The sequence below is a fragment of the Xylocopa sonorina genome, chromosome 1 (assembly GCF_050948175.1).
Source record: "Xylocopa sonorina isolate GNS202 chromosome 1, iyXylSono1_principal, whole genome shotgun sequence".
Classification (NCBI taxonomy): Eukaryota; Metazoa; Arthropoda; class Insecta; order Hymenoptera; family Apidae; genus Xylocopa; species Xylocopa sonorina.
In genome coordinates, this window is record NC_135193.1 from 15,221,127 (window position 1) to 15,237,749 (window position 16,623).

At 41.9% G+C, this 16,623-nt stretch overlaps 2 protein-coding genes across 3 annotated transcripts in view; one reads left to right on the forward strand and one right to left on the reverse strand.

Annotated features, from left to right (window-relative positions):
- Positions 1-2,420, forward strand: part of LOC143432568 (potassium voltage-gated channel protein Shaw) — a 40,673-nt gene extending 38,253 nt beyond the window's left edge. For both annotated transcript variants that reach the window (XR_013103043.1, XM_076909266.1), the window contains one exon: positions 1,815-2,420. Coding sequence is in view for 1 of the 2 variants with exons in the window: in XM_076909266.1 (XP_076765381.1) it covers positions 1,815-1,873 (59 nt within the window). In the remaining variant the exon portion in view is untranslated. The remainder of the gene's footprint in view (positions 1-1,814) is intronic.
- A 1,254-nt stretch (positions 2,421-3,674) lies between these two features.
- Positions 3,675-15,849, reverse strand: LOC143423677 (uncharacterized). The gene is made up of 6 exons (XM_076895181.1): positions 15,612-15,849; positions 14,878-15,027; positions 8,905-9,065; positions 6,529-6,631; positions 4,856-5,433; positions 3,675-4,067 (listed from the first exon to the last, which is right to left on the reverse strand). Exons 1-6 carry the CDS (start codon positions 15,847-15,849, stop codon positions 3,849-3,851), a joined length of 1,449 nt encoding a protein of 482 aa, XP_076751296.1. The 3' UTR covers positions 3,675-3,848.
- Between the last annotated feature and the right edge of the window lie 774 nt (positions 15,850-16,623).

Sequence of the window (16,623 nt, forward strand, 5' to 3'; positions counted from 1 at the left end):
AAACTTCCAGGAATACGAACTGCAAAGATTTCTGTTGCAATTAGACTGATTAATATTTATATTTGAACTAATTTGTAATTGACGAGTGAATCGAAAGTAAACATTTTTTAATCGAAAGTGCGCGAAGTGTTTATTTTCTGCTAGAATTGTGTTTCTCGCGTGATATCATTTAAACGACGGCAAATTTACGTTTTGCAAATATTCAGGACCGCGCGCTTTAGCACACGTTCCAGGGACACGTGTCAAATTAATCGACGCATGTTACAGATAAAAATAAATATTCAAATATTTAAATTCGCTGACGCGCGGATCATTTACGGGATCGTGGACGAATATTTAGCTGGGAGCTTGGCCTTAGAAGCTGGAAGGGCTGCGTTATAAATCCCTTGATCTAGGGATTTCTCGACACGTGTGAATTTCTAAAATTAAATAAATCACGATTATTTTAGGCAAAAAGCGAAGAAACTAAACCATATTTTGTTGAAGCTATACAAAGAGCAAAGTCAAATTTTTAACATCTCATTCTTTAATTTACTTTTTAATTAGATTTTTTTACCTTTCATACTATGGTCTTCGTTATAAAAAACTGAAATAACGAACACGTTGCAGTAATCAGGATTTTACGTAAGCATGCTTATATAGCATCCTGAAATAGTGTGTACCATGTAAAACACTTTGTTGCGTGTAAAGAAGAAATCCTATTGTTCCCAGAGATGATATCGTAAAAAATGCTTCAGCAAAATGTTAGATATCTTAAGAAATGAAATATTTTTTATTATTCGAGGCTATTTTTGTTATCTGGAGCATTAATTGTGAAAGACGCGGAAATGATAACACGAGGCCACAAAACTAAAAAATTAAAAATAACCAAGCGTTTAAAATCGACTATTCGTTAAATAAATGATCGCAAATCTGGAACGAAAATAAGCAACACACATAAAGCATCTATTCCACGAATTAACTCTAAATTGTCCATTTCAGAGAAACAAACATTTATTCATTTAACACAGCCCGAAGTAAACATTTGTTGGAGCAAACTACTAACAAAACCAGATGCAAATCGAATATTTTTGCACGTCGAACGAACCAATGAAAGAAGAAGAACGAAGAGCCACAAACGGGTGCACGCGTATACGAATCGCTAAAACTCTCAAACGATTCAGTTGTCACCCAAGATCGATACCATAAGAATCAACACCAAGAGAGAAAATCGGGAAGAATACAATAAATAACAAACCAGTCACCAATTCTTCTAAACAGTAATAATAGTAATACATATCACAACATATCACGACTCGTAGCGAGGAAATTTTGTGTTTCATTCCAGCCGAACACCAACGATCGAACAGAGTTCCCGGTAAAAGTAAATGGGATGAAAAGGGAACCAGAATTGAGAGAGGAGAAGAAAATAGTGGATAAAGTACGAAACACGGGAGAAACTTACTACGAGTTAGCACAGTACGGTATCAGGGTAGCGACATATGCTGTATTCTAAGGCCTCTGTACAAACAAACGCACACATCTGATTCAAAGCCCTTCCTCACACACGACCACCTTACATATCCACACGCGCGCAGAGAGACCTACACGCACACACACACACACGTTCGTTGACCACAGCCCTTTCACAAGTTTTACCAGTCCTTTTGACTTTGTAGATAGAGGTACGATTTTTCTTCTACATACATGCCCGATGAACGTCGACGACTTCCGCTTCCGGTGCCCCAAGCTACCGGAAGTCGTCGCCGCTTTAACCACGGTTATTGCTAATCTCGTTATTATTATTACTCATCAGTACGGTTATACACTTAAAGAGAATGAAATGAAGATGACGGGGAATGCAGAGAGGACGAAGGTGAAGAAAAACAGATGATGATGATGATGAGGAGCTCGTAACGTCACACCGTGTTCCGGTCGGAGCATGTTTCTCTCGAAGTCCCGGCGTGACGTCACCTTCATTATTGTATTTAATAGCATTATAATTTATTCTTGTAACATCATTATCTCTCTCTCTCGTTATCACTGCGATCCTTCGTGACCATCGTCGGCCCTTTCGCGCGACAGTTCGACGGGGGGATGGACACGCGTTTCCTTGTCACGCGTTTAGGGACGCGAATCGATGGGAGAATATATTTTAGGTCGGGTGGGACGAGGTGAAACGAAAGACGCGGGCGTCACGCGGTCGTTCAGGGTTAAGATCGACGTGTGTCGGTGACCAACGATGGTGACGCGTGATCGAGAGAACAGAGGCGAGGATGAAGAGAAATAAAGAAAATAAAAAGAAATAAAAAAGGCGAATTATATATATATCTATTATTGTATCGAGAGTTGTGCGCTGCGTTTGCGATTTAAGCTAGTTCGTTTGTAAATAAAGACTATTTAACTCTTTGACAACAGTGTCTCGTCCTGAGCTTCAATTTTCATTTCTCCCTCCATAATCTTATACTTAGAACGGCGATTTTAATGACAGCAGAGCATGGTGGAATCTTTCGATGGTGTGGCAGAATTTTAGTTGGTCATTCCTGGCGATAAACAGCCCAGGTGTTTTGGCTTTGCAATTAAAAAAGTTGCCTTCGTTGAAATATCCTGAATCTTTCGATGGCGTTAAATTTGCTCGCATCAAAAAAGGCTTTCATTTTTTACTCACTTAATTTCTAAAAAGTCTTAGTATCGCCTTTACTAGCTTTCATTTATTATATTACTTTAATCGAGTATCAAAGAAAAGTGATTAATAATACGAATCGACAGTGACGAAAATCGTGATACAACTCGGAAGGAGGTGATCGTTTACACCAGAGCAAGTCGAAAGCATAGAATGACAATTCGAGAAAATCGACCGTGAAATTTCGACAAGCATCCACTAATTGTCCGTCAGCGTGACGACGATTAGGGAATCGCTCTCTGTAGAATCTGGCTGTGGCAGAAGCATTGTCACCATAAGCACCTAATGCAAGAACCATATTCACATTGCCACAATTAACGTAACGTGCTATCGTAATAGCTTCACAGAGACAATGATGAATAGCCAGTTAGGTATAGTAAGAATGGTTTTCAGGGACAAGCCATGGCACTGCTGCAAAATCATGACATCGTTTACAAATAGGAACAGAGTGTGACGAAATCAATTTAGCCGACTCTCGTCTCTGTACGGGAAAGTGCGTTCACAGTCGACTTTCTCGAAAACAATATTTTTGCATGAAAGATCACACCCCTTTCGAGTTGCGTTGCGTATTTTAATGCCCCCTGTATATACATACGTGTATATTTGTGTAAATTACTAATTTTAATACGCTGCAGACGGTGATATTTATAAAAGGGGATTAACCACAATAACTATTAACTAAAGCTTTAAAATGTTTATACACTAAGTGGCGATTTCAGTTGATGTGATGTAATTGATTTCTAAAATTTAATTATACTATTCATTTTGTATAACTTGCAACAATTCTTACTCTTGTAAAAGTAGAACTATGTTATTATAAATTTTAGTTACAATGTATATGAAAACGGTAAAATAAATTTGATTAAAATTCCCAGAAAATCTTGCTTTTACAACTCTGAACAATTAACTTGCGCGACGATACACGCTAAGATACATCTCTTCTCACGAGATACGATCCTATCGGTTCTCTGAAACTGTTTTCACGCGCTTCGCTAAAACCCGTCCAAACTTTAGCGAAATCGGATTACAAGTCACAGACGCGTCGAAGAAATGATTTGGTCACGGCAAACAGCAAATTATATTCTTCAAACATTGACACGGCCGCGATCGATCTTTGGGGTTAACTCGCACGAATTTCGGACTCGTTCCACCCCAGTTCACGACTCATTTATCACTTGAAGGCCGTTCAGGTTACGCAGGCCAGTTGCTCGTACATGAGACACATGCCAATATTGTCCTCGAGCGTGGTCCCTGTGTCCTGTCCAGGACCGAAAGCCACTCTGATACGAAAGGGCGTTGCCCAGGTCTCCACGCGGCAGTTACCTTCTTCGTCCAGCTCGTTTCGATCGCACAGAGAGTTGCCGCAGTGTTCAAGGTTGCAAATCCCCGCCTCGTTGTTGCCAGGCTACAAACAGTGAGTACACGAAAATTTCGATTACCCGTTTGGTTCCTCGTGCTCTAACGATATTTAACTTTCGCTTCGTCGAAGAAGAAACGATTGGTTCATCGTGCTCCTTCCTTTGGTTATTTGTTTCCGAGCGGTACGTATACAGTTCGAGGAATTATTTAATCGACTTCCTCCACAGTTACTCGCCGTGGAACAGTTCTTGTTTGCATTGGAAATGTTACGTTGCTTACATTGCCTCGATCATTGACATTTTACGAACACTTAAAAAGCCATGAATTTTACATCGCGTCCACCTTTTTAAACGTGCCTCTGCGCACCTTAAATGCACGCGGGTAACGTTTAAAACAAGAACTAACGTTCACCATTTTTTTTTCCATGTATTTTTAGGCGGCTGCATCGTAATTTTTCGGACCGCAGAGCTTGCATAGATTCGCGTTATGCTGCCCGGAGCTCTGTCCGTAATTATGAAAAATTAACGAAATTAAAAAAGGGAAATGGTGTTCTCTTCATTCCGGCAGGCTTTATTCCGTAGAAATTTTCTCTGGCAATTTACACACTAATGCGAATTGGTTTTACCGGCTAAATAATTAACAAAAATCATTACTCGCTCGGTTAACGCACTGAATAATGCGTCGCATAATTTCGAGGCAATGGATAACAAAAACCACAGCGATTAACGGAAAGCAAAACGAAGCCACGAATGGACTATCCCCAAACAGGAAAGAAATTAAACTTCAACATCCCCCCTGATTCTAAGCACATACAAAACAAAGTAAAAACATTACCGTAATAAACTCCTCGAAGTCACAAGGGATGAGCACCCGATCCCTGCATCGTTCCTGCCCGTACATCGTAATCGACGAAACGGCACCCTCTTCTGTACCATTGATCGTGCCCATCGAGCCCCCAACTTCGTCCATCGCGTTCGATCCCGACCCCTCCACATCCGTGTCTGTACCGTTCATGGAACCTACGTTGGTCGCATTCTGAGCAGTCGAATTTGCATTGAAACCCTCGGCGATCATCGAGGAATTAAAATTGGTGTTGTTCATCAACTGCATTCTAGCGGGTCCGATGCGGAACGAGTCAGGGGTGCAGGGTGTGTAAGAAATCCCGCACATGCCTCTCTCTTGGCGAATACAAATCAGGTAATCCTGGTCAGCGAGAAATCTGCCGTTCAACAAAAAGTTCAAGCTCTTCAGGGTACCGTTCGCGCCCTCGAAGTGCTGAAGACAACCTGTGGGCGCGCGTTGCTCGAAATCCAACTGGACGATCCTCATCTCCCACATTCTGGACTGTAGGCTGCCGAGTAACCGAAATTCCAACGTCAACGACTCGTCCTCCTCGTTCAGGTCTATATACACTAAAAAAAAAAGAACGAGAGTCTGAACGGTTGACTTGCCTCTAAAGAGGCTCGAATCGAAAAAGATCGATTGAACCCCTAACGAAGCTTAGTCAAGCCTCTCTAACGATCGAGCCAGGGGAGACTCGTTGGAAAGTATCGTCTTCGAGCATTCAGTGTCCTTTTATGTCCTTTTACCTTGACAGAGTTACAGTTTTGCCGGAGAGATTGATTGTCCGGCGAGATTTCAACGATGGACTTCTTACGCGAGAATTTATCGCGCGATGTTGGTTTATTAATTTCGAAGCGGATCGCTTGATGAGCAACCAGCGAAGAAGAGGAAGAAGAGATATGAAATTGCGATCGTGGAAGAAGTTGTTGGCCTACTCGCTTTAATTCTTTGTAATCGAATATTACTTTGCTTGCGGGGCGAAAAGTTTCTTGCGTTAACGTGTTCTAAAATGTTTAAAACAATTAAGTTAGGGTGATTAAAATTTCCGTTGATTACAACCCCTTCAACTGAAACTTTCAATCGAACAGAGTAGAACTTTAGAGAGAATTAAAAGAGTGTAAGTAGATGAACGAGTGTGTAACTTCTGCTTGCAGGTCACTGTATAAAGGGTTAAAAGCAGAATGATTCGCCGTGCTGATATCAACGGGGCGAAAAATAAAGTTAGATCTATTTGTATGATAATCCGCGCGGTGTATGGGCATACATATTTATGTACATTTCGAAGTGTAGGTATGCATATGCGTGTTATTGATCGACAAGCCTGAGAATAGAAGTGAAAGTATTATTACTTTCACTGATGTGTTATCTAATAAAATATATCAGATTTGAAAAGTGTTGCGGTTGTAAATTTTGTCAAAATAATTTTGAACGTTCGTTGCGTTCGTTTAAATGTAGCTTAACATTGTACAACGCATGCGTTATAAATAAGAGTCGATAATGTAAAATAAATTATTCAGGAAAGTAACGCCGTGGAACAGAAAGGATATGTCTGCAAATTTTTCCGCGCGAGGTATTAAAGTCAAGAGGAAAATCGAAGATTGAAGCACGAAGGTGCGGCATAAACGAACAATTCTAACACGAAGTATGGGAGAACCCTTACTTACAATGCTGGCCACTGTTCCAACCGCACATTTGAAATACGCTCCTGCCATTCCTGATTTCCATGATGTCTTCGTCACATACCCCTGTTCTGAAGTTGGGTTGACCCTATGACGATCGATAAGTCGCTTGAATGAACTAGTCGTGCAGTAAATGCGGCCGATTTTTATCAACCAAACAATATATATATACAGACTATGTACATGTACAAAAGATGTTTGGCTACAGGTGGGCCTAAATAAAAAGAATCAAATTCTTTCGTCATTCACTGCATTCTACTTTAATTAAATTATTAGATAATAGATTGTTAGAACCTTTAAATTATTTGTTAATTAAACAGCTGTCAAGAATATCTTCACTAAATTACTATTCTCTCTGCAATTCTCCTTCTATCGAATTTGCAATTGCTTTAGTCGATACACCCCAGCCAATTGGTTTAGAACGGCTCCCGTCATTAAGTGATATTAATTGCTTTGGAAACATTTCACGCAAATTGCAAGTTTCAATCGATAGAGAATCGATACGCCTGGCAAGTTGCCGAAGAAAAGCTTGAAGATATATTATTGGCAGTGGATAAGCGTGACAGCTAATTTTTTTGATTGACGTAGACTTTTTCGTTGACTTTATCGCTCCGTCGCGAATAAAGAACGGAAATATGGTATTTCCAGTATGAAATTAAACAAAAATCATTTTACGCAACATAGCTTTAAACTTTCTAATTTTCTCGTAACTTTTCCCTGGAAAAAACAATGTTTCTGTGAAAAACCGAGCTCGTCCCTTATTAGGGATAAAACTTGTCTGACAATACACTGTCTAGTTCTCCTTACGCTCCATTCTCGCGTATCCACTGCAAGCCTAAAAACGATTCGTTTCAACCTAGTTTAAGAACAGTTTTAAAACATGTTTTTATCACAGTTTCATTTCAAATCCTCGGGTATATATGTCACTTTTTATCGTTCGAAAATTTGTTAAGAGGAATAGATTTGGTAAAAGCAATACAGATACAGATGCATTCACGTAGAAACCTAGTAGCCAAATACTGTATGTATCCATATCGATTTATAACAATTGTTGTCCAGACAGTGAAAAACGCAGAGTTTTTTCCAGCGTTTCATATCTTTGAAGTCAAACCTGAAAAACAACAATTCACTTGTATCTTGGAAGCGATCTCCGTTAATGGGTCATTCAGTTGGACGAACACGGTACAATTCGATACGAAACAATTAGTTACTTATATATCGATGACAATATTTGCCAGAAGTATTTGATTGGAAACTGTGTTCTACGTTTTATCTTTAACGATGGTTAAAAAGGGATCAATTTGAATAAAACTTGTACCATTCCCGGTTAATCGATCGGAATGAAATAGTGTTGGAATACTACGCATTCGTAGCCAGGTTTTCGATATTTCGATGTGCCGTTATTTATGGACATAAGCAAGTACAATAACTCCCATTCCAACGCTTTGCTGGACGTGTGCTGAAGGAAAAAAGAAGTGTAGCGAGTTTAATCCACAAGCTGCCACAACGGTGTACAGTCAGGTTACCAAGCTGTCATTAACTCTCAATTACACGGTGCAACTTTCTGGTACCGTGACGTGCAATTATACCTTTTGCAATCTTAATACTACTTTTCCGTAACATACTTTTTCTTAAGGAACTTCTGGAAATCCTAAAATAAAGTTTACTTCAAGTGTCACTTACAACAATATACTGTCATATATAACAGACGCGATAAAGTTGCAAGCGTGATATTAACACAGAATTATCCTTTCAGATTCGTATTAACTATTAACATAAGACCATAATTCACCGACACAAAAATGATTATTATCAACCTTATCATAAAAAAATACAATCCTGACCATTATCATCACAAACCATCCTACATTAGCCAGTCCATAAAAAAATAAATGTCTTTTCATAACGGTTGCAGGTGCTCAATAAAGCGTGTCGTTAAAAATTCATCGTCCCCTCTATCTTGAAAAATAGTTCAGTTAGTTCACAATGTAATCACGATCCACCATCGAGTTCTCCAAGGTTCCCTTCTCGTGTTTATATACATGTGTAAACGTCGACTATAGGGATGCGCTGTCAGGACAGGGGAAACGTATTTGGGTTGCTAAATCCTTGCTTGCGTTCACAATTAAGGGTGAACATTACGACAAGGCTGCCAGTGGAAGTCGTAGCTGCGTGTCCTCTGTTTCGATGGCCTCACATTTGGCGCCAGCCAATAACCGTCTTGCGGCACGAGCGAAAAAGGGCAAGAGGGTACGATGAATAAGCGTGTCGCGTAGAAGCGAAATCACGAATGCGTAGTATTTCCAGAGGGGTTAATATGCCGTTAGTGGAGCAAAGAATGACAGAGCTGCATCGGCTTACTATGTTGAAGTGGACGAAATCGATCCTTAGCTGGCTGACCTGCCTATCGATCTTCTGCACGACCACCGAACAGTTCATGGGCCAGTCAATGAGGTTGGGAAAACCAGGACTGATCACGTAGGTCAGATTATTTTGCACCTCCTGCTCGCAAGTTGCCGTGACTTGTGACAGAAAAAAAAACGTGACAGGGCGCTAGGGGAAAGAGGGACGACGAGGGAAGTTAAACTTGGAAGCTAAACCGATCAACAGCGAGTTCTCGATCGCGAACTCCTCTGTCAATAATCGATCATCCCGCTTCCTTAGGAAGAATCTCGTTATCAGCATTATTTATACGCTGCTATCGTTACTTAGTTACGCGCGTGGTTAAATAAAATATCTACTTTCCCTGATTTCCTGAGAAATCATTGGTTCCGCGTTTCAAAAGAAATCGAGGAAAGATTTTACCAAATGTCGATACCGCGCGTTTAAAAGTAAACTTCGATCGAGTTGTTCGGTTTGGCTTTCGCGTAGCCCGAGCAGAGAAAGACAAACGAACGGTGTAAAAGAAGGAGGACGGCGAAGGAGGAATTGATCGAACGACGGATGTGCACAGGCCACTAGGCTCTATTTCTATGCGCACGACGGAACGGTGGAGTAAAGTATTTCTCGGTTCTCTCGGTTTTATTATTCTCTACTGGGTTCACAAATTAGTCTTTTATAGCCAGTATATGGCGTTTGTGAAGAGCGTTACGCTCTTACTTTGCCCAACGGAAAACGTTCCTATCTTTGTTTCTTTTCTACGCATCCCTACTTACATACTTTTCGCTTTGCACACTTTTCGCACTTAATATCTTTGCATACATTGTTCTTCTTCGTAACTAAAATTCGTTACTCTTCTCTACACCTTCGTTAACTCCTTCTTCCCCCTTTTAGTCGCCTCTCACGACAAGCAGGGGATACTGTGGGTGTATTCTGATCCCCACCGCACAAGGATGAGTAACGTATTTGTTCTACGGCGGTGAATATCGGTTGGAAAATATTGATCCGATTTCTGTGTGTGTGCGTTTCTATTGCGCGGCCAGGGAAACAACGAATTCGAGTGCGTTCGCGTGGTCAGAATGTGTTCCGACACGACGCGCCGGTTACCATTCTTTTACTTCCTCTCCGCTGGGCCATTCTCGCTTCGGTAACGCGCGAATCCTCCAACTCGATGGACGATTAATTGACGGAAATTTAAAGGCGATCACGTCGAACGAAGGAGTTCCTCGGTTCCTCGATTCACACCCGTACAATCGCTCTACCAGCGAATATCTTTTTATCGACGCAAAGTATCGTACAGTGGAAGAAAGACTGTATCGATAAATTTTATTTTGACGATCGTATTGCTTTATGAGCGCCACTTTAAAGGTCCATTGATAATATAGATATACTTTTTCTTTAAATGACGCTTATTATTTTACAGTTTGCCGAACTCGCCATCAATTTTGTACAATGTCACATCGAGATATTAAAGAATAAATCGTATTACACGAAACGTCACTTCGAGATTCTACCTTCGACAACATCAGGCGACGTATATTGCAGATAAATAATATCAGCACATTTGCGGGACCGTTTGAAAATCGACGATTGATCGTATTCAAGTATCTTCTCCGTTTTACGCGACCACTTTATACCGCGCTGGGATACGGTGATATTTTTATTACATTCTGGCCACGATAACGGGAAAAAGAAGTTACTGTACTCCTACAACAGGGAAACTGTGTCAACGGTCCACGATGAATTATGATGCACAGCACGATAGTACGTGTTTACGCGCGAAACAGGACATAGATTAATGCCAAGAAACCAGTCTAGCGCCGAAACTGCGCGTGGATCAGTGACTGTAACCGGAAATTGAATAACACGTATGCTTTCGATGTGTTCGTGCATGGATACATCGGTAACGACGCGTGAAGAGTACGCATCATTCGATCTTTCCTGCCCACGTACATTCCGAAATACCTTTTACCGTTATGTAATACTTTCGAGTATAAGGGAAAAAACAGAATCGAGTCGGAATATTAAACGATAGTAGAGAAATATTCAAATTTCAGCCGTTTGTCAGCCAAACATTTCACCAGTTTCCTCTTCTGCGATCACCATCTTGGATCGCCTTCGTAGAAACTATCGAGAAGAAGCGGGAAGCTACGAAAATTCTTTACTCTGGGGAAAGAAACACATTTCCGATCGCGAAGAAGAAGCGCGGCTGAAAGATCAGGCAGCTGTGTAATCATCGTTTAACGTGTACAATTAGAAGAAATTCAGTGGGGTAGTTTCCTGGCCGCGATGGATCAACCGTAGGTCATTTAAGAAAATGTTCGAAACTCCGGGGAAACTATTTTTGCGGGGGATTATTAATCGCAAGCGTGACGCTCTCGTAAGCAGCCTGAAGCCCCGATAATGAGTTCTCATTCAGCCATTCAGCGGTCGTTTTAGAGTCACGGGCCGGCCCTATTCAGGCACCCGGCTGCGACCCCCAGCAAACGGTTAACAGCTTCACCACGGACATTTTTCAACCCTCTTCTCCTCGCGGGAACAAGCCAGTGGACAACCTTAAAAATTCACGCAGCGGTGTCTCTGCGGCAGACGATGTCTCGTTAGGCCTTTAAGACCTGACCTTTTCGTTACTCGCATCCTCTTATTTCACTTTTCTTTCCCCACTTCCTTATATTTTTTCTGTGTTTTCTTTTCTTTCTTAATAGAAAGCTGTGTTTTAAAAGAGATGTAAGATTAATGCGAGTAATAAAATTCCAGAAATAAATGGACGCGTTGCGGTATTCTAAATAATTTATAAGGAAGGTAACAAAGTTGAACCTCACTCGCTGGTACATTACGCCATCGCGTTGTATCATGGGGTTCGGAAACTGATCGAGGATCATTTCTCGTTCCTATGTGTGCGCGTATTCCATACACGTGGCTACTACTTGTAACGCCATTACTCTTAATGGGGCAAGATGCTATCCGCTATACTGGTCCAGGAGCAAAAATTCCAAGTGAACTGTTCACTGACCAGAAAACAGTTTCCCTTCAGGCCGATTTACAAAAACGTGAGGTCACAGAAAGATCGTACCATCTCTCCCGTCGAATCGTTAACGAACGACAGACTGCTTCAAGGTTGTCCAGTTGCTTCAAAGCATTCGAAGTATTCAAATTTTACCGTTAATAATGGTAAAAAGAATTTTCCGTCTGTCAAGCGACGTGTACGTATAGAGTTCAAAATTAATGAGCTACGTATCGCTATTTGATACGCCTCATTCGTCCGGTTCTTCGCTCTTCCGACTACTCTTCGCTCTCTGAAATTGAAAAGAAACCAGAGAGAAATGGACTGGCATTATCGGGTATCACCGCACGGCGATCTTTATGAAACCATTCAAATTTTCAAGTCACACGAGTTTCCATGCTCGAGCTCGATTTAAAATCAATACACCTCGATCTACAGGACGCGATACACGTGTATCGAAGTGTAACGAACACGGTATACGGAGCACGTGGCGCGAGGTATCCGGAAGGGTTTCCAATTCTGGTTTCCAACAGGAGGAGCACATCTTCGCGGAACGAGAAAGGTCCACACGGTTATCACGTTATCCTGAAAACAAACACGTGCCCACAATAAAACGAGCGTTCCGCTATACGTTTGCTCACGTATCACCGGACGGTGAACAAGGTCCACCAGGAAGCGTCGTCTGTACACTGTGAAACGTCGAGGAATAAGATGATCTGAATTTTAGCGAGTGGACGTCGAGTACAGGAGCCTTTCGGTCCGGCGTTCCTATGAAATACGATGCCAATAGATTCTGGATTTATGGATGGAGAAGTCAATGGCAAGGCGAACGGACCAGGACCGGTTGAGTGTGTAAAGCAATCTATCGTCATAGTCTACATTCTCATCGTTAGCCGCTTCTTATCGTAACACGTAAGAGGAAAACATTTGTCTTGATGACGAAATTGAATAGATTAACGCGAGCATCTCGCTTGGTATTTGTCGCGTAGAACGCATAGCATATTCGGGACGTTCGAACAATCTTACATTGAATCCTAAACCAAATGAAAATAATTAGCGAACTTAAAAACGCATCGACAATGTACTTGATCTAATCAATTAGAAATTGGACTCGATAGTGACAAAAAAAACTGTCGATGCGATCTCCCAACTTTAAATTATGATAGAAAAACTTGTTCTGTCCAAGTAAGGAAGTATCGTTACCGAAAGTTTTGAACGACTGCAGGAAACGAACCAGTCAACAGGTTCGGAGAACGTGCTCGACCCTGTGCGAACTTAAAAATCCCGAGATCTAATTCGAACCGAACGGTTCGAACGTAAATCACTTGTTGATAGCTGGCAATCTTCGATCCACGGTGAACGAGAGAGAGAGAGACGGAGGGAAAGACGGACGGAAAGTAGGGAAGAACGGAATGTTCTATTCGCAGCCAGCAGGATCTAACGGGGCACTTTGCGTGGCCTTCCAAGGTGATCCCGAAAAAAAGAAATTTACTGAAAGATCGGCGATCTCTTATCTAGGACAACCAGCAAGACGGTTGGCAATTAAATAACTGTATAACCTGTGCCGTACGTTCTCCCCGGGAACGTGAGCTTGTTTCAGACGGTCCACTCTCGTTTCTCCTGTTTCTTGCGCTCTCCTCCTCGTTTCTTTTCTGCTTCCGTGGAACGGAGGCGCGTATTTATCTCGGGGATCGTTCCTTTCGATGCACGCGCGGTCACCGCGATACCGTTAACTAAAATCACCGCTCGATCTAACGAAATTGTCGTCAAAGACACTCTAAATTCGATAGATGATGTCGATTTAATTAAGAAATCTGACATTTTCACGATCGTCGAATGTCCAGAAAATTTTGCTCCAAATCGTGAACCAGGCAAAGTGTTGAAGGCGAACGGATCTTTGCCCAAATTGCATCTATCGCTATTAATAGTTCCCCGTGCATCGCGTGGACAAAGTTTTAGGGCACGATATCCGTGAAATGTTCACGCGAAATTAGAATGCAACCGTGTACTTATAGGTGTAACGTCGCACGGAAGGCTGGCAGCAATTTACGATTGACAGAGCACGATGTGGGTGGAAACAGCCAGCGCGGGTTGAGTGGAAATTTTTTATTTAATTCTCGCACGGGAACGGACCTGGGTAAATCCTGTTGCAACATTCGTACCTACATGGTTGCAAATGTTACCCAAAATTACGTGACTTGTCGCGATTTATGCGCGTATAATGAGACTCATGAATGTTAAAATTTGCTCAAGGTTAAAATGCGATCAAGCCAGTTCCGACTTCCAGCGTTGGAAAGCGGTGAGAATTGCTTCGAATAAAAAACGGTAGAAATATTAAACAATTTTTTTACCATTTCCCTTTCTCAATTTTTCATGGTAGGCATTGTGTGTATAACTTGCACCTACTACGGTTCCTTATAACCAATTACATCGCCTTAGGTGCGCCGCATACATGGAATTAACCGGTGAACAGTGTACGAGATGAGATATTACGTGCTGCATGAGAAGATTACGTCAACCCCGTAATTAATAGGTAAGCTGCATGTTTCGAGTATTAACGGAGCATTAACGAATGGTAATTTTCAAGACGAACAGGTGAACTAATTGATCGCACCGATTTGCGATTTTTAATTATAGCTGACAACGTAATCGATCATTTAAAATGTTCAAGTAATTGATCTACGAAAAAATAAAAGGTGTAAGAAAAGGGATCACAGAAGTGGATAAAAATGAGGATTAATTGAACGGGACGATGCAGGTAACTCGACGAATTAATAATCGCAGGCGCGAATCCTCGAAAAGATCACGCTCACGCGCCGATCGTTTGTTTCCCGGCTGGAAACGGTCACTGGAGAATTTATTAAACGTTCGCACGTATAACGAATCGGGAAAGCGCACACGGCACGTGTGTGATACAACGTTCCGCGTGCGGTTAGCATGCAACTACTTACATATGCAGCAAACGCCGAAACCGAGCGCGCAACGTCCATGGGACTTGCCACGTTGAATGCGACACTCATACGTGTTCATGCATATGCCCCGTCGTCGTTTGTCCTGCGACTGGCACTCCTCTTGCACCGGAGTGGGAAAGAAGTTGAGAACTGCAAGGGGTTGCAAATGAGAACTCGAAGAAGATAACGAAACGGGACAGCACGCGAGAAAGACCTGCCCGCATCGTACGAAAGCGTTTCTCATCGTCTGCTTTCTTTCGCGTTCGTGATCCGGCAAAAATAACGCACCGGTGCGGAAATTCTGTCGCAGCACGCTAGCTAGCTCTCTGGACGCGAATTTTCGTACAAATACGCACGATCGAAAGGTTCACGATTTAATTCTATTTTCTTCATTTCGAGTGATGTCAGAAATCACGAGCGGATAAACGCACTGACTTAATCGCGTGAACGAAATTTTTGGTCAGTAGTCTCGTTTTTATACCATCGTTCGCGACAAGGCTAGATTTAATCCCACGCGCGACAGACTCTCTCCTCTGTTCGATCTTTACCTTCGCTGAGAAATAAATCACCTAGACAATGCGCGATTCCGATCGCGATAAACACTCGAGCAGCCGCGTGAGATTAAGAGGACAGAAAGTCCAGTGGCAAACACGATTTCGCGTTACGGTACTCTGAAAACGGTTCGCGGAACGTCAGGCACGAAAGAAACACGAAACGGCACTCCGAGAACTTACCCCTCGAGATTGGATTTCCGGTCAAATCGAATCCGTCCGAGGGTTTCTCGACGGACTGGCTCGGCCAGAGATTCATCCCGAGCAGCAACCATTGCTGCGTGCTGGACGGGAAGACGATCAGGGTGCAAACACCGGACGACAACAACGACAAAACACCCGAGCGTGCCTGGGACGTGAACGCGACGCTTGTCAACACGACCAGTTGCACCGAGCAGATCGCGAACCACCTCAGGATCATTGTTCAACACCACGGCACATTCGCACGAGGATCTTTTTAAAGTACACCAGCGAAAGACGATGACCGACTGACTGGCTGCGTAACAGGCGTCTGGGACCGTGAACACATGTTGGACCCCTTCTGCTACGGTTTTATTTGCCGCGCCGGATGATACCGGTACCGCTGATCGGCTCGATCGCGAGGATTCTCTCACCTCTATTCAATTACCGTCCCCTTCTACTGATCAAACTTTTACAGTTTATAATATCGTGTCGATTTTCGAAAATCTGCGTTATTTATCATTATTGCTTTTCGAAACGATTGGAATATTCAATGCGTTTTAATGGTGTACAAATCGTGAGGTTTCTTCTATGCTTGTACAGTTTCTATTTAGAAACTCGATACGTATTACGTATATTATGTATGTAATGTTTTTGTAAATATATAATACTATTGAGTGTATGAGGAAAATATGAATCCTACCACGATAAGGTTTGCCTACCACCTCTAACGACATGCTACCTGCTTTACACACCTGTCTGCATTAGCGTCTACTCTAGGCGTAAAATGTTCAGACGAAAAATTCATCGTTTATTATTTTTGCAATACCAAAAATACTTCCTATATCTCAATATAAGTTTGTAATATAATTTTTTGTGAAATAAAATTGAATTATTCTCGAACTTTTGTTCTCTAATTTTGTAAAATAAATTAGTCTTCGATAAGTTATAAATTATAATTTGGTTTTGAAATTTCTTCATTAACGATATTTTCGGAATTGTTTAACAGTAATTT

Bases quoted from the DNA above. Each gene is read 5' to 3' on its own strand.
- LOC143423677 (XM_076895181.1), bottom strand. From the start codon at position 15,849: ATGATCCTGAGGTGGTTCGCGATCTGCTCGGTGCAACTGGTCGTGTTG. The intron at 9,066-14,877 runs GTAAGTAGTTGC...TTCTGTCACAAG, and splicing joins TTTCGGCGTTTGCTGCATAT to TCACGGCAACTTGCGAGCAG. The intron at 4,068-4,855 runs GTAATGTTTTTA...CACTGTTTGTAG, and splicing joins ACTTCGAGGAGTTTATTACG to CCTGGCAACAACGAGGCGGG.